Here is a 23,256-nt window from a genome sequence, read left to right as displayed (position 1 = left end):
GCCCTCCTCGCCCTCCTGCGCTCGGATCAGGCGTCGTCGGGGAGGGAGGGGGCGCAGCAGACACAAAGGAAGGGACCGAGGCAGATGGGCAGGCAGCGGAGGCGAGCGCCGGCGGGGACCCGGCGAAGCGATCCCGGGATGCTGGGGACGGAACAAAGGCCGAGGCGAAAAGAGGGAAAAATCGATGCCTTTCTGTTGTAGTTTCCTTGTGCGGTCCGGAATGAAAAAAAAAAAAAAAAACCCGAAGCAATCCTTGCTGCGCGCTGCGATCCGGTTGACGCGAGGCTCCGCGGGACCCCCACCTCCACGGCTCCCCCTCGAGTTTTTTTTTCTCCCGGGTTTGTTTTTTTGGAGGGGGGGGTGCGGGGGTGTGCGGCGGGCGAGAGCGGGGCGCTGCGCTGCCTCGTTCCCCCCCTCGCCTCCTTTTTGCTGGCCACAATGCCCGGCGACGGCGGCGCTGCTTTAAGGCGCCCCTCCCAGCCTCCGCTCGCTCCGCGCTCCCCCCCTCCCTGCCTCCCTCCTGCCTCCTCCTGCCTCCCTCCTCCGCCTCTCGCCTGTCTGAGCCTCTGCTGCAGCCAGACAGCGCTGGGGAGGGAGGGAGGGGGAGGGGAGGGAGGGGGGAGAGAAATCGGAGCGCCGCAGCCCGAGCGGCCCCGCGCCGACCGCCGAGGAGCCCCCGACGCCGCTGCGCCCGCCCATTGGCCGGCCGGGCCGAGCGAGGGCCCGCCCCCCGCGCCGCCGGGACACGCCCCCGGACACGCCCAGGCCCCTCTTCCCTTTGTTGTCGAGCGCAGAACAATAAAGCGCGCGCCGAAAAGGGACCCGCCGAGCTGCGACCCCTGCGGCCCAAGACGCGGCCCTCCGGAGGCAGGTGGGCCGGCCCGGCCCCAGCCCGAGGCGGCGGAGGCGGGGAAGCCATCGGGAGGGTGGGGGGGCGGTGGCAAGGGGTGCTTTGCGCCCTCCCGGGAGCCGCAGCAGCGGGGCAAGGGGCGTGCGGAGCGCGGGAGCCGCCCTTCTGGGCTCGATCCCCTTGCCCGTCCGCCGGGCCGCGCGAGGTTTCCAGGTCAAGGGGGGCGTGGCTTGCGTGGGTTTTTTTTTTTTTTTTGCAAACGGTGCTGCAATGCTTTGCTCTTGATAATGATGCTGCTTATTTCATTGAGAAGGAGCCGCAGGAAAGCCCGGCCCGGAGGCAGTGCAGTGCAGCTTTGGAGGCGCCTCGCTCGGCGGCGGAGAAGACCTGCTGCCCCCGGAGGAGCCCCCGCACCCTTCCCAGGCGAGGTTTCTTTGTTGCGGGCGAAGAAAAAGAGTCCCAGGTCTGCGGCGCCTGGAACCCACCAATTTCACCCGGCGGGGGAGGGGATTCGCAGGGCTCCCTCGTCCTGATTGGCAGAGCCGGGGCCCGGGCCCCGCCTCCCGCCGGGGCTTTTCCGGGCATGCGCGTGGCACCCACCTCTTCCACATAAAGGCTGACGAGATGCATGCTTCCCCCAGTCAGGCGCTGGGAGGCGGTGCTGGCGGCAGGCCTCTTGCAAGAGGAGGAGCGGCAGCAGCAGCAGAAGAAGAAATCGCGGTGGCGGCACCGTCTTCTCTCCGCGCAGAGGCCGCCTCCGCCTTTGGGAGCCACGTGCCGGGCTGGCTGGGAAGAGGAGGCCCTCCTCTGACCCGGGAGAGGGAGGCGGGTTCTAGGAAGCATCCTGGCAACTCCTGAGCCGAGCGTGCGAGCCTGGAAGCAGGAAGAGAGACGGAGTGGAGTGGTTTCCGAACGGAGGGGCCGAGGAGGCACGCCTCTCAGCGCAAGGTTTATAGATCCGTGACGGTTCGCCCAGTGGGCCAGCAGCTATAGGAGGGGCTTCTTCTGAAGCCGGGAGTCGCGCAGGGGTGCGGCAGGCCGCTTCTGCTGAAAACAGCTGGCTCTGTTTCATCTCCGAGGTGACTGGATTGCTCGGGCTGTCGAAAGGCGGGCGCCATGAAATTACCGTCTGACCGGGATGAGGCAAATCTAGGGACTCATGCAGGGGTGCACCGTACTGCCCGCTCGCTCTCGGTAATTTTCCTGCATTTCTGCCTTGGGGTTGATTGAGCTATTTGTACCTGATGCAGAAGAGGTAGAATTACCCACCCACCTCCAGCAGGGACTGATGAGGGGGTGGGGGGAAGCAAGGACAAAGAAGTGAGTGGTACAGAGAAGCAAGCAGGTGGATCCCTTGCAGGGCTGGTCATTCTGCTTTTTAAAGGTAAAGGTATCCCTTGTGCAAGCACCGGGTCATGTCTGCTGCCCTCTAGCATTTTCTTGGCAGACTCAATACGGGGTGGTTTGCCAGTGCCTTCCCCAGTCATTACCCTTTACCCCCCAGCAAGCTGGGTACTCATTTTACCGACCTCGGAAGGATGGAAGGCTGAGTCATCCTTGAGCCAGCTGCTGGGATCGAACTCCCAGCCTCATGGGCAGAGCTTTCAGACTGCATGTCTGCTGCCTTACCATTCTGCGCCACAAGAGCCTCTGCTGTGTCGGGGTAGTCAAACTGCGGCCTTCTAGATGTCCATGGACTACAATTCCCATGAGCCCCTGCCAGCAAATGCCAGCTCTAGGAGTCTATGGCAAATGCTGGAAGTGGCTCATGGGAATTGTAGTCCATGGACAACTGGAGGGTTTGACTACCCCTGTCCTAGGCAAAGCCGTAGTTCTTGCAGCTTTCTTTGTGGCTGGGTGCTTTGGGGGTCTCATAGGCGCCTGTAATGGCTTGATTCTCTGCTCACAAATTGTTCTCAGTGGGCCTCAGTTCACTGTTTGGTGTAGTCAGCTGCTTTTAGAGAAATCATGCACCGTTCAGAGGAAGCGGCACCCAAAGCTACTGACACACGAATGAAGCAATATTACTCTGAAAACAGGCTCTGAAATATACTTTGACAAGATCTCGCGCCAGCAGTCCAAAGCCTCATGGCAATTAAAGGGTTAAAGTGTCAGTGGACTGGGATCTGCTCCCCAAACACACCTGGACAGGCTGTTCCACAAGCAAGGGGGGCCCAGCTAGCACATGCCAGCCTCTCACATTATGCTGCAAGCTCTAGAGCCCCCTACTCAAACCCTCTTGGTTGAGGCTATTGCAAGCCCTGAGCACGGCTGTTAACAATAGAAGGTAGGTAATTCAGCAGTAGGATAGAGGCGGTGAGCTCTCCCTTCAGCTGGACAGCTACTTATCCTGGATGCTTTAGGACAGGGGTAGTCAACCTGTGGGTCCTCCAGATGTCCATGGACTACAATTCCCATGAGCCCCCGCCAACGAACGCTGGCAGGGGCTCATGGGAATTGTAGTCCATGGACATCTGGAGGACCACAGGTTGACTACCCCTGCTTTAGGGTGATCCTGCCATGAGCAGGGGGTGGGACGGTGGCCTGTCTGGCCCCTTCCAGCTCTAGGAATCTATGGCATTTTGGAGGACGTTAATTCATAGGTGGCCAAAATTAAGAAGGGACTTGGGGGCACTTGACCCAGGAACACCTCTGAAGCTCAAGGATAATAATAGCGGCCTATTTTTACAGAGATGCTTATAAGATCACGGCGACAAAATATGTGAAGCAAGCAGTTCGGAGTCTGCAGAGGTGGCATGTATTTTACTATGGCGCCCATGAGGTTTAGGGGACTACTTTGCAGTAATGATGCAAGGGGGGGACCCATAAATACTGGCACATTGCAAAACTATCTGCTTGTTTTTTTTTAAGGTTTTGTATTGCTTACTGGAGGTCCCTGGACTGAACTGTTCTTTTTAAATTCATCTTGAGTTTCCGTGAGAAAAATGTGCAATAAATGAAATAACAAAGGCCTGTGTTCTGCCCTATGTGCTTAGTTGGACTTTTGAGAGACAGAGATGATGCTTGAGTTGGTGTCGCCAAGTTTTGTGAGCAAGGGAGGAGCCCAATTCAGGCTTCCCCGGAGTTGCAATCCACACTCAGTTCCTACCCCCACAAATTTGCAAGAGGGCAATACTTCTACACTGGCCAGCCTCACAGGGTTGTTGTAAAGATTACCAAGGGGACACGGAGCCGTTCAAAGACTCGAAATACAGCGTACATGTTATCCCCTTCCACAAAAGCAGCACAGTGGAAGAAAGGTCACTTTTGAAAAGTACTATTCAGAGAAAGTCATAGGGTGAAAATAGGTATCATGTACTTTGTGCATACCTAGCATAGTTCCCTATACGTTTAGTGCCCCCCCCAATCATCAAACACCCAGCCTTTCTTTACTTTTTGATATGGGACACATCTGGGGGGGAAACCATGTCTGTAGCCATGCCCCAGGGGGTGTTTCAGAAAAGGCTGCAGATGGCCAGCTAGGGCAGTGTGGGGCATTGCAGGAGGAGACCAGGCCACCACCATGGTGCCCGAGGAGGCCTGGGCAATCATGGGGCAGCGCTGTGGCCGGGTGGGCCAGCACCACCCAGCCAAAGGCCTGGGGAAATCACGAGGTGGCACTGCCATGAAGGTGAGGAGAGGGGGGAGGCCTCTGGGGGCCAGGGCGGAGGCCATGATGCCAGTGCAGGTTCAGGTGCTGTCCTCCAGGGAGAAGAGGTAAGGGGGGGGGAGGACTCTCTGTGTGCCTGTGTGTGTGTTTTGGGGCGGGGGGGGAGGGACCATGGAGTAGGTGAGGGAAAGAAGGGGAAGGGGAAGTGGGATGGGAAGGGGTTTGCATGTGTATGTGTGAGAGGGGGGGATGCGGCGGGATTAAAGAGTTCTGGAGCAGGTATGTGTCCCACGTACCTGTGAGAGCCTGGGTGTCACTACTTATTACTACCTTTGAGAAACCCCTGCAACATTCTTCAAGAAACCCAGAATCATGCAGAATACGGTTGGGAAGCAGAGCTGTGGACATGCCCAATCAGTGGCCATTTGGGCGGGAAGGAAGGACTACCTGACCACATAGGGTAAAGGTAAAGGTGCAAGTACTGGGTCATGTCTGACCCTTGGGGTGATGCCCTCCAGCGTTTTCATGGCAGAGTCAATACGGGGTGGTTTGCCAGTGCCTTCCCCAGTCATTACTGTTTACCCCCCAGCAAGCTGGGTACTCATTTTACCGACCTCGGAAAGATGGAAGGCTGAGTCGACCTTGAGCCGGCTGCTGGGATCGAACTCCCAGCCTCACGGGTAGACAGCTTCAGACAGCATTTCTGCTGCCTTACCACTCTGCGCCACAAGCGGCTCAGACCACATATGGTAATATCATTTAAATGTTTAACAAATTTAAGAAATATATTACAAATTGATTAACTCCCACTCATTCAGAAAACCCAATGCCATCAAGAGACCTCAAGGTTTCGCAAAAACTTGGTTAAAGCCTGGCCCAGACAGAGGCTAAAGCTGTAAGAGCACATTCCTGGGATAAAACCCAACCGAATAAATTAGGACTTACTTCCAAGTAGGGTACTTCCACCTTGTGAAGTTTCCTTCCACTCAGATGCCTTCACACACACTTTGAGAGAGAGTGTGGTCCTTAATACAGTCAAACCCTCCCTTAGGGATTGATCTGAGAGCTGGATTTATTCAGATTTGCATTGTGGTTTTGATAATAGCATAATCCAGGCTGAGAAAAATAGGGGGAAATGCAACCCTAACCCTCGTCCCTTTATATCAGGGGTAGTCAAACTGCGGCCCTCCAGATGTGCATGGACTACAATTCCCAGGAGCCCCTGCCAGCATTCGCTGGCAGGGGCTCCTGGGAATTGTAGTCCATGCACATCTGGAGGGCCGCAGTTTGACTACCCCTGCTTTATATGCTGTGCAAGTGGCAGCCTTTCTGTCTCCTATTCGTCTTTGGGTCCACCCCATAGCCTTAACCTGGTCGCTGCGTTAACCAAGTCTTCCCTTCTTCTGTCTTCTTCCAACAATCTTGCTTTGCCCAACTGACCTTAACCACCTTCCAGCCTTAGGGTTCTTAGGAATTCCCACCAATCAAGCTGTAGTTCCACCACGTTGACCAATCGCAGGCCGGCCAAGCTGTGACCCAGCCTTCCCTTCCAGACTCCTCCTCTTCCCCCTAAGTTCATAGCCTTGCAGCGGAATGTTTCCAGTTCGGCGTTAAACTTTAATGCTTGATATTTTTATTTATATCTAAACAACAGAGCCTCTTGTGGCGCAGAGTGGTAAGGCAGCAGACATGCAGTCTGAAAGCTCTGCCCATGAGGCTGGGAGTTCGATCCCAGCAGCCGGCTCAAGGTTGACTCAGCCTTCCATCCTTCCGAGGTCGGTAAAATGAGCACCCAGCTTGCTGGGGGGTAAACGGTAATGACTGGGGAAGGCACTGGCAAACCACCCCGTATTGAGTCTGCCATGAAAACGCTGGAGGGCGTCACCCCAAGGGTCAGACATGACTCTGTGCTTGCACAGGGGATACCTTTACCTTTCTAAACTAAACAACACTTTAATTTGGGAAGGAGTAGGGGTTAGAGTTAGATTATGATGCAAAAGACCCAGGCTCTAGGCCTGGAAGCTGATTGTGGGTCTACCTCACAGGGTTATTTTGTGGGTTATTTTGTGGCTAAGTGAGCCATTTGGGGTTTCCGCTGGGTTCAAAACAGGGTGTGGCCTAGTAGTTAAAGGGCTAAACCAGGCTTTCTCAAGCAGGGTTTCAAGAAGGCTTGGGCTTTTTTTCACGGCCCTTGAAGGGTTTCACAAATGAGGGGGTTAATTAAATTTAAATATTTTAAAAATTTGTTAAACATTTATCAGGTGGCATGACCATATATGAGCCTGTTGACCCACCCACTCCCTTCCAAAATGAGTTCGCTGGCAGGGGCTCATGGGAATTGTTGTCCATGAACATCTGGAGGACCACAGGTTGACTACCCCTGATCTAAAGTGCTTTGGGTCTCCATTGGCGAGGAAGACGGGCTTACAAATGAAGTAAACAAATAAAGTAGAATGTACAGAAAAAAGGGTGCTGCCGTTGCCCCTGGGCAGAGTGCCCGAAACCCATCATTTGAAAGTCTCTGTGGAAAAAATGTCACATGGCATTCGCTGGCAGGGGCTCCTGGGAATTGTAGTCCATGGACATCTGGAGGGCCGCAGTTTGACTACCCCTGCTTTACAGAATACCACATAAGCAATGAACCGGTCTGTGGTTTCCGCTCCCTCTGGCTGGTGGATCTCAGAAACTGTTGATTAGTCCACTTAAACAGAGGGTCCATTTTCTGATTGCACAGCATGGAGGGAAAAGCCCTTGATATTTAGAAGGACAGTCCCCCAGGGTAGGGGGTGGAAGAGTCCTATTCTTGCTCTCGCCCCCCGATTTCCTGAGGAAATATTGGGGCAACCGTTGTCCTAGGAAGTGGATTGGCAGCACAGGGACGAAAGGGAAGGTGGCCTTCAGAAGGCGGTGACATGGGGAGCTTGACAGGACGGCTGATAGCCCCCAAAGCTGCCCCCCAGCCTCTGTGTTGTTTGCTCTGGGAGAATGACTAGACAGCTGTAAGCAGAGGTGCACCCTTTGGTGCCTCTTGACATCAACGGACTTAGAAGAGTGCAACTTTGTAGTAGCTCTCAATGCTTTCTTCTTCTTGGCAGGAGCTCACATTTCCCTGTGCACAAACAATCCTGTGCAAAGCACAAGGCCTAAACCACTGAGCGAGCTGGTCTTAGAAACCTCTGCCAGCTATTTCGCATTCCAAAAGCAGGGTAAAGGGACCCAACTACACAGCTTTTGGGGTGTGGTGACTTTCACCCATCCCACTCTTGGTCCCTATGCTGCTAAGGGCTCAGTAATTTCCTGGAGCAAAATTGAAGGAGGGGGGGAGGGACAATGGGCCACACAGCTACTGCCTCCCCTTCCACCAAGTGTTTGGTTGAGGCCAAGGTAGTGGCTTGGGTCGTCTTGGGCCCCTCCTCGAAACCCTGCAATCTGGAAAGCTCAAATCTATTTCCTTCCACGACTGGAGAAGAACACCCATTTGGTTGCCGGTTGGTTTTGATGCCCTTGACAGTTGTGGTTTATTAATGTCTTTTAAAATAGTGCTTATGTTAGTTTACAGGTTTGTTTTAAATTGTATGTTGAATTTTAAAATGTTGTAAGCCGCCATGAGCCGACATTGCTGGGAGTGGCAGGTTAGAAAGTGGATTGAATGAATGAATGAATGAATGAATGAATGAATGAATGAATGAATGAATGAATGAATGAATGAATGAATGAAGCAAGCAAGCAAGCAAGCAAGCAAGCAAGCAAGCCAGGGTCCTTCTGCAACACTGATACTACACAGGTTGTGGATGTAAATTGCAATCTGCAGGATTTTAAAGCTACACTGTACTCTTCACCAGACAGCTCAGAATGGATAAAGATTACGGTGTATCTCAAAGGTTTACTCTACATCAACCACAAAATTGTCACACTGATAAAATATATTGCAGTTTGTTCATCAGCGTCCACCCACCAAGTGCCAGTTCTTTTTCTCTGGGTCCTGCCATGCTAACTGTTCAAGCATCGGTTGCTGTCAGAGACAAAAGATGCATCATTGCAAGCATGAGTCCCATGTGCTTTCATGAGTCACTACTCATGTTCTGGAGTTCTGGAGGCCTCACATCAAGAAGGACGTAGATAAAATTGAAAGGGTACAGAGGAGAGTGACGAGGATGATCTGGGGCCAAGGGACCAAGCCCTATGAAGATAGGTTGAGGGACTTGGGAATGTTCAGCCTGGAGAAAAGGAAGTTGAGAGGGGACATGGTAGCCCTCTTTAAGTATTTGAAAGGTTGTCACTTGGAGGAGGGCAGGATGCTGTTTCTGTTGGCTGCAGAGGAGAGGACACGCAGTAATGGGTTTAAACTACAAGTATAACGATCTAGGCTAGATATCAGGAAAAAATTTTTCACAGTCAGAGACGTTCAGCAGCGGAATAGGCTGCCTAAGGAGGTGGTGAGCTCCCCCTCACTGGCAGTCTTCAAGCAAAGGTTGGATACACACTTTTCTTGGATGCTTTAGGATGCTTAGGGCTGATCCTGCGTTGAGCAGGGGGTTGGACTAGATGGCCTGTGTGGCCCCTTCCAACTCTATGATTCTATGATTCTACTCATTTCTTCAAATCCCAGTTAGCAATCTGATTTCTGTGCTGCAGATTTCCCCCAAGTGTCCAGCATTTACTCCTCAGGAGATAAAGGAAAGCGAGACGCTCTAAGAATACATTTCCCTGAGATGCTAGCTCGATAGACGATGTCCTCTGAATTTTGGAATCACATTTGCGGGAAATGTCTTAGGAGCTACCCTCCAACAGCAGCCTGGCTGGGGCTGCCTTAGGTTTGGATCTCCATAACAAACGCTTTGTCCCTCTGTCTCTCCCTGCCATAGTTATGGTGATCTTCATGCACAAAGGGGGTGGGGGTAGGAGGGTGGAACCGGCCAGAGTTAGCTTTGCCTTAAAAGCAGTCTTTAAAAGATTTTATTTCCATATGGAGTTTCTCCAAGTGCCAGAAGGGACAGTGGGGGTGTGTGTTACTTTCTGGTAGATTCTCCTAATCAAGTCCCAAGCTTGTTTTAAGGCAATTTCCGGAAAAGGCCTTCTAAAGAAAACAACCACATTCCTGCCCTGCCTCAATTACAGTTGGGTGATTTAAGGGAGTTAGTTAGCTCTTAAGAAATGAAGCCCACAGTCTTTTATTCCACTGGGCAAGCACAATCCAGCCAAAACGCAGCATTTTTAAAACCTCAGCGACTCCAATGGAAGACTCCAATGGAAGACGTTAACCTCACTATAGAGTGTCGATGGAAGTCAATGGGCCATTAAAGCGCTTAGCTTTGAATTTGGGGAAAACAAGAGAATCTTGTGGCACCTGCATACTTCTTGGCTGCTGGCCAGTGACCCTGTACTTGAAGAACGACTGAGGTTCAACCCCTGGCACCTCCAGGTAGAGAATTTAACACGGTGTAACTTTGAGGTCCAGTAAGAGTTGAGCTGAGGCTCTTACAATTTCTATTTTATGGTATTATTGTTATTATCGAGAGCCTCTTGTGGCGCAGAGTGGTAAGGCAGCAGACATGCAGTCTGAAAGCTCTGCCCATGAGGCTGGGAGTTCGATCCCAGCAGCCGGCTCAAGGTGGACTCAGCCTTCCATCCTTCCGAGGTTGGTAAAATGAGGGCCCAGCTTGTTTGCTGGGGGGTAAATGGTAATGACTGGGGAAGGCACTGGCAAACCACCCCGTATTGAGTCTGCCATGAAAACGCTGGGGGGCGTCCCCCCAAGGGTCAGACATGACTCGGTGCTTGCACAGGGGATACCTTTACCTTTTTAACTTTGAGGTCCAGTAAGAGTTGAGCTGAGGCTCTTACAATTTCTATTTTATGGTATTATTGTTATTATCATGTTAAATTGAAGATGAAACTCAAATACTTTGGCCACCTCATGAGAAGGAAGGACTCCCTGGAGAAGAGCCTAATGCTGGGACTGATCGAGGGCAAAAGAAGAAGGGGATGACAGAGAATGAGGTGGCTGGATGGAGTCACTGAAGCAGTCGGTGCAAACTTAAATAGACTCTGGGGAATGGTAGAGGACAGGAAGGCCTGGAGGATCATTGCCCATGTGGTTGCGATGGGTCGGACACGACTTCGCACCTAACAATAACAACATGTTAAATTATTATTGTTACAATATTAACTGCCGTTACTGTTACCTGTTAACATGTGTTAATTGTATCCTCCCTGTTTTTCTGTAAACTGCCCTAAGCCCTTGGGGAGGGCGGTATATGAATATAATAAATAAAAATAAAATAAAATAAATAAATAAAAGATGAAACGTAGTAGCAGGATCACCAGTATGCTGTAGTTGAATTGATATTCTCATTACTGTTCTACTGTCCTGTACTATTGTTATCACGGTATTGTTACTGTTTAGAACTATTGAGTTATCTATATTGTTTCCCTGTTTTATGTAAACCACACTGAACCTCAGGGGAGGGCTTTATAGAAATACAACAAATAAATGAAATAAAACAAGTTGATTCTTGTCTGTTTTCTTTTTGCTAATTTATTTGTAGTCCGGTGACAGCCGCTTTCAAAATATTTTCCTCCATCCCAAGAGGTCTAGTAGACTCTGGAGCACGGGTAGTCAAACTGCGGCCCTCCAGATGTCCATGGACTACAATTTCCACGAGCCCCTGCCAGCGAGTGCTGGCAGGGGCTTATGGGAATTGTAGTCCATGGACATCTGGAGGGCCGCAGTTTGACTACCCGTGCTCTGGAGTAAATTTCAAACAGTGAACACAGATTTCTCAATGTTATGCGGGTTTCAGAGACACTGTTCATTTCAGCTCTTTATTGTGACCCCAGCTCAAAGGTACAAAAGGCCAAACTGAGCATGACTTATATACACAACTGAATCTTCCTGCCAGTATACACTTTGGGTCAGTTTCACTCTGAACAGACTGGATCTGGCCGCCGGGATCTGACCTTGCACTGGCCACTTGCATGTTCAGGATTACGATCCTGCCTCAGACCTCAAACTCAATACCTACAAACCATTAGTTGCGCCTTCCCCAAATTCTGTTCCCAAGAGGGGCCTGCTTCCAGGATGGCAAAAAGCCAAAAGCAGGAGCATAGGGCCTTCAAGAGAGAGAGAGAGACAGCATATAATTTTTATAAATTCAGTAATTGCAGGCTCGTCCTCTTCTATCAGCAAAAAATTTAGCCTGACAGGTTTTCTGCGACATACATTTTGACAGGACTGAAGTCAGCCAACAGCATGCCGATATCACCCACAGACAGACCTGGCTTTCTTCTGCACTCTGAGTGGCCACCCATGGAAGTGATGTCACAGCTAGCCCCACCCCTTCCACAGGAATTGTTGGATTTCTTGGCAGAGTAGGTGCCAGGGGGCAATTCCCCTGTGCTTCTGCTCACATACCTACTTGGCTTGGGTTGCTGGCTCTGGGTTGGGAAATGCCTGGACATTCTGGGGGTGAAGCCTGGGGTTTGGGGAGGAGAGGGATTTCAGTGGGGCATAATGCTATAAGAGTGTGCGTGCCCCAACTGTGGCGGTCCAGATGTCCATGGACTACAATTCCCATGAGCCCCTGCTGGCAGGGGCTCATGGGAATTGTAGTCCATGGAGATCTGGACAACCACAGTTTGGCCATCCCTGCCACGGGCTCCATCCACCCAGGAAACTGATCTTGGTTGCCTAAAGAAAACTCAACAGCTCCTGTGATTTTACTTGCTATTTCCTCGTTTCCCCTGCTACTAAATAGCCTTTCTTCAGGTGGTAGAATCTGCACAATGGTGAAAAATTGCCACTAGTTAATATTTAGTTTATTATCCTACTCCCCCCCAAGTCGGCACCTTCTGCCTTGCCTGCCTCGGTTTCCTGGAAAGTTTAGGGCTGCCTTTCCTTCGACACATTCCGAGTGATCCTAAGTAGGGCCCTCCCTCTTATTTCAGGGCGATGCACCCTGCAGGAAATGCATTTGGGACAGTCTTTCTCACATTTCTTAAGCCTGTCCTAGTTTAGATATCCTGTCCTCCCCTTGGTCCCCATGATGACGTGACTTGTTTAGATTTGTATTTATAGCTCTCGGTTTTAAAATGTTTATATCGCAGGGCCTTAAACATGTAGAAATGCCTTTGAAAAAAACCCGGTGATCTGCAAACTGTTCTCTTCAAAATAACAAGAAACATAATCCCCAAATTGTGTCCCACTTGCACCTTGAGGAGCAGATGCAGCTGTTCACAAGACGGGGATGTCACAGTGATGGGAGGACAATTTCAACCTGCGTTTCGGAACAGGAGCAGAGCCTTAGCAAAATTTCAGCACCTTCCTCTACCAGCTGCCACATATTCGTTGCAACGTGTATGTGGTTTTTTTTAACTTTTCTTAAAGGGAAAGGGGCTTTCCCGGAGCATGATAACAACCGCCCATTGGCTGTTCGTTTGACTGGCAGCCAGGGGCGGGACAAAGCACAGGAAAAATCGCTTCCTGTCTAGCGATTTTTGCGAGACCGGAAACCTGTGGGAAACGAATGAAACGCTACTGGATTCCACTAAAAAAGCAGGTATGCGTAACGCCGAGATTGCACTTTTAAAAATTGCCTTTCCGCTTTGTGGGACCAATTGGCAACATTGGTCCTTGTGCGGAAACACCCAGGGTGTTGTCCGTTGTTCTTCTCTGCGGAGGGCTCCTTCCCCATTGGCTCAGCTGCTGAGAGGTCATGAAATATTCACGAACATCCCAACTGCTCAGGAAGGTTAAAAGGGTTGACTGCCTCGGGATAGAGGGAGCAGTGCGCTGCGGGTAGAGAAGGAAGCAGCCAAGAAGGGAGCAGGCCAGGTGATCGCTGTGTTGGTTGCTGGGGGAGAAAGAGCCAAAGAAACGGACAAGTGCATTGCGCAAAGTTTGGAAATGCGGTGTGGGGTTCATGTTAGGTTGGGATCTAGAAAACCCGGGTTCAGATTCCCCACTCAACCATGGAAGCTCACTGGGTGATCTTAGGCCAGGCGTTCTTTCTCTGCCTACCTGATTTCACCAGGAGGGTTGTTAATAGGATAAAGTGGGGGAGGGGAGAGTTGATGGCATAAGCTGTTTTAGCCCCCTTCCCTGCCAATTGAGAAGAAAAGGGGGGTATCAATGAATGTTTCTTGATGGCCCTGGAAGGGTTTCCTGAATGGGTGGGAGTGAATTAATTTTTAGTCTATTCTTAACATTTGTAAAAACCTTATTGGGTGATATATGGCCATATATGGTCATGGAAATGGAGGTAGTGACAGATTTTATTTTCCTGGGCCTCAAGATCACCGCAGATGGGGACTGCAGCAAAGAAATTAAAAGACGCTTGCTCCTGGGGAGGAAAGCTATGGCAAATCTAGACAGCATCCTAAAAAGCAGAGACATCACCCTGCCAACAAAAGTGTGTCTAGTCAAGGCTATGGTCTTCCCAGTTGCAATGTATGGCTGCGAAAGTTGGACCATAAGGAAGGCCGAGCGTCAAAGAATTGAGGCTTTTGAACCCTGGTGCTGGAAAAGACTCTTGCGAGTCCCTTGGACTGCAAGGTGAACAAACCGGTCAGTCCTAGAGATCAGCCCGGACTGCTCCTTAGAAGGCCAGATCCTGAAGATGAAGCTCAAATACTTTGGCCACCTCATGAGAAGGAAGGACTCCCTGGAGAAGAGCCTAATGCTGGGAGCGATCGAGGGCAAAAGAAGAAGGGGACGACAGAGAATGAGGTGGCTGGATGGAGTCACTGAAGCAGTCGGTGCAAACTTAAATGGACTCCGGGGAATGTTAGAGGACAGGAAGGCTTGGAGGATCATTGTCCATGGGGTCACGATGGGTCGGACACGACTTCGCACCTAACAACAATGCTCATGTTGACCTGTCCCCCTCCCAAAATGGCCAGTGATGAGCCTGGGGGGGTGGGGGTGGGAAGGAGAGGGGCCGAGGGTAGGTAGGTCCAGAGCTAGGCTTCTCAACCGTATTCTGCCCCATTGCACCACACCTGGGGTTTCTCAAAGCCTGAGGAATGTTTCAGGTGTTTCTCAAGGGTAAAAGAGCTGCGGAAGGCGGATTGCACTCCCTTCACTCCAAAAAAGCAGAATTCACATCATCTAGGCTTCGTCCGAGGAAACAGAAAGGAAGAGGCTGCCATTCTGCTGCTCTACCCAGCAAGGTTTGAACCCTAGAGGTTCCTTCTCCCCCCAAAAGTGGAGGAAAACTCCTTGGAGCGGAGGAAGGGTTCAATCCCTGGAAAGGTTTGAGAAGTGATGTTTGTGTGGGGTGGGAGAGGGGTGGGTGGAGAGATAGAGTAGCTACTAAGGATGGATTCTATAAACATTTACTTAAGCTTTGTATAGTCAAGGGTTCAAGGGGCAGGTAGTTTTTGCTCAGCCTGGGCGGGGGAAGGGAACAGTGTTTTGTTTTCCACACTGACTTGGAAGGAGATGGGGCACTTTGGCAAAATGTGGGCCAGCCCCTTCCCAAGGGAGATCACTCAGTGCTCACTGAATAAGATCTATGAGGTTCAAGAGGGTTCAAGTGGGCGGCTGAAGTGGCCGAAGGAAGCCGGGGTCTGGCGGCACCTTTAAGGCCAACCAAGTTGAATTCTGGCCTTAAGCTTGCGCCTGGCGTGAAACACAGTAAGGTTCAAGAGGGCAGCTTTAAAAAATACGAAGAGAGAGAGGTCCTTTCTCCGCCTTTGCTTTGCCCGTTGCAACGGCCTGAATCGTAAAAAACTGGATTGCAATCCTGCATCAACAAACATCAGGAGTCCGGAGTAGGGGTGCGGACTTTGGCTTGAGTCGAATCACACGCGTTTAGAGGAGTGACTCTTTTTGCTTAAAGCTGTACTCCCCTAAACTGCAGTTCAGAACTAGGAAGATGTCCAGACTTCATCCCCTGCACAAAACCATGAAGGTATTTCTAGGAATCGGCAAGGGCGAACGCTGGCAGGGGCTCATGGGAATTGTAGTCCATGGACATCTGGAGGACCACAGGGTGACTACCCCTGGTTGACAGCCTTGATTTGGGAGGAGAATAAGTCAGCAGCGGTATCTGGAACTCTGTTCACATGATCCACACGTGGAGGGAAGCACAAACCCCCCAGGCTAGATTCCGCCTCTGCGTATGTATTTGCAACTGGCTTGATGCCAAAGAGTGGGCGGATCTTCGTAGGTCAGGGAGGTGGGGCTGCTGTTGTGGCTCCTCCCCCCCTCAAACTTGTTATGAGGTAGAGTTGCCAGCTCTGGGTTGGGATAGACCTAGGGGCCTTGGGGGTGGAGTGGGTGGGATTTGGGGGTAGGAAGAGACCTCAGTGGAGTATAATGCTGTGCAGCCATTTTCTGTGCTCTGTAGTCTGACAATGAGCTATAATTCCAGGGGATCCCCAGGTCCCACCTGGAGGCTGGCATCCCTATCAGGAGGACCTCTATAATGTATTTTGAAACAGAATGGAAGCCCCTTATGGATTTCTTGCATTATCATGACAAAAACGATTCAGTGAAGGGATACTGAATGATGTATACATTAAGCTCTATAGAAATGTTGAATAACTTTAGATTGGATTTTTAAAAACATAATAATGTATTTTAATGGGTAGGATGAATTGTATTTTGTAATTGCATTTGATAAGACTTCTGTTTATAAGGCTATTGTTTTTATTTCTTCCCCTTTTCCTTACCTTAAACTTTAAACGTTTCCTTTTTATTATTTCTGCTCTTTTTATGTAATTAAAAACTTTTAATGAAAATTGAGAGAGAGAAAGCTTCTATAATGCTGTGACTTTTCTCTGTTATTAGTATGTGGCTGTTTACACATTTCTTTTCTTTTTTAAATTGCACCTATTGATAAGCTCCTGATTTATTTTTTAAAATAAAAACCGAGAGCTTTGTGTTTTACTTTTGAAGCCAGCCAGCTTGGCTTTTTAATTTATTTTCCTCCCACCTTTTTTAGAGACCAAATTGACACAAAGTGGCTTAGGAACCAACCCAGCAGCCCACAAAGATACCACATTTCTTTGGAATATTTCTCTCCTGACATCTCCATCTTGCCCTGAGGTGGCTAACAAGCAAAACAATAAATACTTGAAAGTGGTTAAACTAATTATAATAATTATGTTTAGCTGATGGTCCCAATCTAAAAGGCTGCACTTTGAAGACCTAAGAAAGTGGTCTGGGCTGAATACTCCCTGTGGAGCACCCCCTCCCTCCCTCCTGTTCATCTCATAAAAATAAAGTTTGAGTCCAACAACACGTTGAAGACTGACTTTGCCTGTGTGATTCCCCACTTCTCCACATGCAGCTAGTTTGGTAAACTTGAGCTCATCACAGTCCTGATGGATCTGTTCTCACAATCTTGCTTTAGGATGCTTAGGGCTGATCCTGCGTTGAGCAGGGGGTTGGACTAGATGGCCTGCATGGCCCCTTCCAACTCTATGATTCTAAGTCCTGTCAGAGGTCTCTCAGCCTCCTCTACCTCACAGGAACTCTCGAATGTTGACAGCTTCGTCAGGGCCCTCAGCTCTTTTGGGAGCTCATTCCACCAGGTCAGGGCCAGGACCGAAAAGGCCCTGGCCCTGGTCAAGGCCAGCCGAGCTTCCTGGGGGGCTGGGGACTACCAGCAGATCCATACCTGCAGAGCAGAGAGCCCTCCAGGAGGCATAAGGAGACAAGTGGTCCCTCAGATAAGCGGGCCCCAGGCCATGGATGGCCTTGAAGGTAAGAACCAAAACCTTGAATCTGATTCGGTAGCCAATTGGTAACCAATGCAGCTGCCTCAGCATAGGCACCCTCCATGCACCCTCCAAGATGATCTCATGAGGACCCTGGCAGTCGATTTTTGTACCAACTGCAATTTCCAGGTCAGAGACAAAAGAAGGCCTGCATAGAAGTATACAGAAGTCTAATCTGGAAGTGACCAATCCATGGATCACTGTGGTTGATCAGGGGACAGGTAGGGTGAAACATTTTCAGAATTCAAGAAACATTTTCAGGATTCAGTCAGAGTAGTTCAGCAGTGGAATAGGCTGCCTAAGGAGGTGGTGAGCTCCCCCTCCCTGGCAGTCTTCAAGCAAAGGTTGGATGCACATTTTTCTTGGATGCTTTAGGATGCTTAGGGCTGATCCTGCATTGAGCAGGGGGTTGGACTAGATGGCCTCTATGGCCCCTTCCAACTCTATGATTCTATGATTCTAAACCCCAGAACTGGCACAATTGTGCAGAATATGGATGGGAAACAGAGCTGTGGACACACCCACCCAGGGCCCCTCCCCTTCCCGCCCTCTCCAGTTCCATCACTGGCCATTTTTTGGGGGAGGAGGTTAACATGACCATATATGGTCATATCACCTCATAAATGTGTAACAAATTTTTAAAAATTAAAAATTACTTAAGTCCATTCAGGAACCCCTTCCAGGGCCATCAAGAAAGCCCAGGATTTCAGGAGACCCTGGTTGAGAAAGCGTGATATAAATCCAAAGAATGTTTCCCTGCGAGTAGCACCCTTTGGACAGAAGGGCATTTACTTGAGAACTCCTTAGGCTTCCTCAATCGCTCCGTCGGTGATAATGGTATTAAAAGGGAGGGGGGAACCAAGCTAAAAATAACCGCTCACCTGGTGGAGCACGCCTATAATTATGTTTGCTGACTTGATTTATATTAGCTCTTTTAAACAAGATATTATCATTTAGGCGATATGAAAGAGTAGCTCTAGCTAATTTATTAATTTGGATGTTCCTTCTGTTAATGTGGAGGGCATGCCCTCTGCTGGCACATAGCTGCACTGTACCTTTATCAACGGCGCATTAAACAAAACCTTCTTTCTGCTAAAGTTCCAAGGGGTTTTTGCTATGGTAATCCTGCAAAGGTAGAGACACCTGCCTCTAGATTTCTCAGCTTCTACAAACAGCACACACACACACACCGCCTCTTGGCACATGGCATGAAGGAAAAAAAGACAGTGAGAAAAAAGACAGTGAGAAACACCCACAAATCAGAAAAATAATTCAGTACAACAGTGAAGACTTCTGTTTGGAAAAACAGCAACATGTAAACGTACTAAATAATAAAGTAGTGGGTCAATTGGATGGCAGGCTTTACTTCTTGCCAAATATTTGGGAGATAAACATTTCTACCAGGCACCGAAAAAGCAGCAAACTTAACCCTTTAATGATAAGGTTTCCTGGCACTGGGAAACAGTTGCCAGTTTCGCCCTTAATCTCTTTCTTATTTAACTCCCAACATGCATTTAGGGAAAGCTCAGAATCATTTAATCTAGGCCAGGGGTGGGCAAACTGTGGCCCTCCAGATGCCTGTGGACTGCAATTCCCATGAGCCCCTGCCAGCATTCGCTGGCAGGGGCTCATGGGAATTGTAGTCCACGGACATCTGGAGGGCTGCAGTTTCCCCACCCCTGATCTAGGCTTTTTCAACTGGGGTTGAGAGCCCTGAATGGGTGGGGGTGAATTAATTTTAAGATATCTATCATGTGATATGACCATATATAAGGTGACCAGATTTTAACATTGGTAAAGGGGGACACCATTGACCGGGGGGGTTCTTGATTAAAAATTTGGTCTATATGGAGCAACAAAAAGTTTCATAGAACACATAGAACGCAAAAATAGCATTGTAATATATATTTGTTTACTTTCAACATAAGTACAATTTGCCAGGTACCCCCAGATGTCCCTCCAAAAGTGAGACAATCTGGTCACCTTAATATATGGTCATGTTGACCTCCTCCTACAATGGCCAATGAGGGGCCTGGGGGGGGAAGGGGAGGGGCCCCAGGTGGGCGTGTCCACAGCTCTGCTTCCCAACCCTATTTTGCATGGTTGTGCCACTTCTGGGGTTTCTTGAAGCCCGTTCTCAATGGTAAAAACCTTGAGAAAGGCCGATTTAACGTTTTCTCAGCCATCTTTAAAACACACTTAAATTCTCTCAGGGTCTCCTCAGGTTTAGGCCTTAAGTGACCCTGCCTTGTGAGGAAAGGATTACCCAGACGTAAGGCTTATAAGTTATCTGTCGCTCCCAAGGCGTAAAAATAACAGGGAGGGAAATGAGGAAACAGGCAAACAACAAAGAGGTCAGTTTTAGCCCTTAATGAACAGCTGGGAAAATGCTAAATTGGCAGGGCCACCCTCCAAATGGCATTCCGGGCCGTGTTCTGCCGTGGATGTCAGCAACTCCGCAGAGTCAAGCAACCACAGCCCAAGAAGAGGCGGCCAAGAAGGGCTTATCCGCAGCTTGCTGTAAAGGGCGTTTGCCAAGAGAAAAGCCAAATTTAGGATTCAGAGCTGGCTTGAGAAGGGTCCAGGGAGAGGGGGTGATGCATGCAGAAGAGCCTTGCTCGGACATTTTGCCAGTCGGATCAGGGGAAACGGGGACAGGAGAAAAACAGGCAAATTCTTCACACACGCAAATTCCTGGGATTATCAGAAGCACGGAGCGAGCCGCAAGGGCAGCGGAAGCCACTGACCATAAATGCCCTGACGGTCAGGCTTTGAATTCGGTTCAAGTTTCCAAAACTTTCTCTTTGAGCTGTTCTTTCCCCTGCCCCCACCCAAGTTTATTCCTGCCCCTCCTGGGTGAGGTTCAGCCAGAAAGGAATATTGCAACTCTTGCAGGGCGACATGCATTTGTTACTGCATTTCTTGTCCTAACCGAAAGGAGTCAGGAGCAAGGAATTTATGAAGAGCAATCAGTCCGTTTAAAAGGCGAGTGAACAATCTTCCCCAGGTTCGGGAACCTCAGCATTTGCGCAGCAGTTCCATACCACAGCCTGAGCACCCAACCCTGTTTCGGACACAATTTGGTTTTTTCTTGCAGGAACTCTGCAGTCAGCCGGGAAATTCGGACTTCAAGGGAATTCATTCATGGCTGCCAAGATCCTGTGTGTCTGTTTTCATGATCTTGCCATGTAATGCTTTTAAAACATGTTTTATATGTAATGTTTTCCTGATCCATTTTATGATCCTTGTTTCATGTTTCTGAGCTTTGGCTAATGTTCCCTTTGACCTGTTTTTAACCGTTTTTTAACCTGAGTTTCTCACAGCTTTCTTTTTTCTTTTGCTTGCAGGTGTTTTATCATTGTGACCTTGCTGGACTTATGCTCTTAGGAATGCAGGTAGTGATTATAAATTTGAGCATATTCTAGCCTGGGAAATATGGTCCGGGAAGATGAAGAGCCCGGCATGTTATCAAGCGTGCCAAGATTTGAATTGGAGGGAGGGGTTCCGAAGGTAACAAAACTTGTAATTTTGTCCTTCAGTTCTAGCAAGGGAAGCTCTTGCTTCTGTTTGCTGTTTTCCTCAATAAAGGGATTCCTTCCTGGGAACTTGATGGAGGCTTGACAGAAGTCCCCTACCTCTCAGTTCCTTAATGGTACATTAACTGACAGGCTTCCTGTTTCAGTGAACCATCTTCAGGACCCTTGAATAAAGTAAAGATGAAGATATAAAAAGCCAGTGCATAGACTGGTTTGCCTCCAATCTCAATGACCTTCCTCTTTTTACAGACAGGTAACCACTTCAGATCTTTCGGCACAGGGGTGATACAATCCCTGTAAGCTTTTTGTTTCAAAGAGATCCAAACAAGGGCACTGGCCTCAAAAAGGACCTTCCAGAAATTTGTCATCACTGGATAGCAAGAAACTAGCAAAAGGGTGGTGATGTCAAAAGAGCCAACTAGCCACTGATTTGTTTACAAAATTTATACTCTGCTTTTCTGCCCTCGTGAGCTAACAGCTAACAGATTAAAAACATGGACCACAAAAACACACCTTAAAAATCATGAAAACCAAGCAAAGCTCATCATTATAACAATTTAATTTAAAGCTTAAACACAGAGAGAGAAACATAAACAACAACCATGATTGACCTGTAAGACAGACTAGAATTCTTTTAAATCCACTTATATGGAATCAAGAAAAAGAGGATGACAAACTCACACAAATTACAACTGCCTGTAGTAATAAAAAGCCTTTTTATGCACCACCTTTCTAAAAAGGGCAGATTGTCGCTTTACATTCAGCATAATTTTCCTTCCAAGGAAATACAATTCTGCACATTTGGATTCATTGTTTACTAGCATCGTCGCCTCCTTCCTCTCTGCTGCTCCTCATTTGAAAACAACACAGGATAAGAAAGCAATGGATATTTGGGGGTAAAAAGGTCTTAAAAGGTAATAGTATCCCCTGTAAAAGCACCGAGTCATGTCTGACCCTTGGGGTGACGCCCTCTATCGTTTTCATGGCAGACTCAATATGGGGTGGCTTTGCCAGTGCCTTCCCCAGTCATTACCGTTTACCCCCCAGCAAGCTGGGTACTCATTTTACCGACCTCGGAAGGATGGAAGGCTGAGTCAACCTTGAGCCAGCTGCTGGGATCAAACTCCCAGCCTCATGGGCAGAGCTTTCAGACTGCATGTAACAACCCTGATTTCAAATTTGCTCGGCATTCCATTTATTCAAATGGGGGATTTTTTTTTTTTTACAGAAAATCCTTGATGTTGTTGTTAGGTGCGAAGTCGTGTCCAACCCATCGCGGCCCCGTGGACAATGATCCTCCAGGCCTTCCTGTCCACAGAAAATCCTAACATCTTTTAAAAGGAGAATGGATAGGTTTCTTTAAAAATAATTCTCTTTGAAGGAAGGCGACCAGATTGCTATTCAAATAAATCAATAAAAATCTGGAAGGTCCCCAGGGCAATGATTCATAAACTGTAACGATTCAAAAGGAATATAACAAACACAGGGAATTCTATAAAGAGGCTAAACCAGGTAACATGCAAAGATGGCTGTCATCTTATTTCTCCATGATGAAAAGCATCAAAAGTAAACTTTGTTATTCAAGGAGAAGCATATAAGAAACAGAAACAACTAGATCAGGCTTTCTCAAACAGAGTTTTGTGAAAACCTGGAGTTTCTTGAAGACCCAGGAAGGGCTTCCAAAATGGGTGAGAGTTAATTAATGTTTTATATAATTTTAAGATTTAAGGGGCCTGGAGGGGTGGGAAGGGAAGGGGAGGGGCCCTGGGTGGGCGTGTCCACAGCTCTGTTTCCCAACCATCTTCTGCATGATCCTGCCACTTATGGGGTTTCTGAGAGCCAGTTTGGTGTAGTGGTTAGGAGTGCGGACTTCTAATCTGGCATGCCAGGTTCGATTCTGCACTCCCCCACATGCAACCAGCTGGGTGACCTTGGGCTCGCCACGGCACTGATAAAACTGTTCTGACTGAGCAGGAATATCAGGGCTCTCTCAGCCTCACCCACCCCACAGGGTGTCTGTTGTGGGGAGAGGAATGGGAAGGCGACTGTAAGCCGCTTTGAGCCTCCTTCGGGTAGAGAAAAGCGGCATATAAGAACCAACTCTTCTTCTTCTTCTTCTTCTTCTTGAACACTATGGAAGCTCCTTCCCAGGGGTATTAATCTTTTCCTTTCTATCTCCATCTTCCACCAAAGAACAAGGACTTAAAAAAAATCTTTTGGAGTTTCCTTCCTATCTTTGAGGATGTATTTTTATTATGCTGTTTTAGCTGTCTGCCAGCTTGGCACCCCTTGTCGGGCAGAGCAGCGGGACGGAAAGGACGTGAACGAAACAAACTAACATGCAGACTCTTTGTGCAAAGGCAGCACTAAGAGGAGGTGGGCTGTACTGCCTGAGTCCACCTAGGACCTTGGAGCACCTGCTGAAGCAAAGCATGTCAGTCAGGCAGCGAGCATGCACACCGGAGCGTACACATCGCTCTCTGCTTGGAGACTACGCATATCCACCAGCCAAAGAAGCTGGTAAATCCCCACAT

The 23,256-nt window shown here is 49.1% G+C and overlaps 2 protein-coding genes across 3 annotated transcripts in view; one reads left to right on the top strand and one right to left on the bottom strand.

Moving 5' to 3' along the window:
• Positions 1–23,256, bottom strand: part of EFL1 (elongation factor like GTPase 1) — a 103,398-nt gene that overhangs the window by 5,448 nt on the left and 74,694 nt on the right. The gene's annotated exons all lie outside the window — the stretch shown is intronic.
• On the top strand, positions 439–1,708 carry LOC143827891 (uncharacterized). 2 transcript variants are annotated; one of them, XM_077317886.1, is made up of 3 exons: positions 439–871; positions 1,164–1,313; positions 1,492–1,661. In XM_077317886.1, the coding sequence occupies exons 1-3, from the start codon at positions 439–441 to the stop codon at positions 1,659–1,661; spliced, it is 753 nt and encodes a 250-aa protein (XP_077174001.1). The 2 variants fall into 2 exon arrangements, with proteins under 2 accessions (XP_077174001.1, XP_077174000.1); XM_077317885.1 differs by having other exon boundaries at positions 1,164–1,708.

Source organism: Paroedura picta, chromosome 18 (assembly GCF_049243985.1).
Source record: "Paroedura picta isolate Pp20150507F chromosome 18, Ppicta_v3.0, whole genome shotgun sequence".
Lineage (NCBI taxonomy): Eukaryota > Metazoa > Chordata > Lepidosauria > Squamata > Gekkonidae > Paroedura > Paroedura picta.
Note: the sequence above shows the minus strand (reverse complement) of the source record. Positions and strands in the feature narration are given on the sequence as shown.

Bases quoted from the DNA above. Each gene is read 5' to 3' on its own strand.
- LOC143827891 (XM_077317885.1), top strand. From the start codon at position 439: ATGCCCGGCGACGGCGGCGCTGCTTTAAGGCGCCCCTCCCAGCCTCCG. The intron at 872-1,163 runs GTGGGCCGGCCC...TTCATTGAGAAG, and splicing joins ACGCGGCCCTCCGGAGGCAG to GAGCCGCAGGAAAGCCCGGC.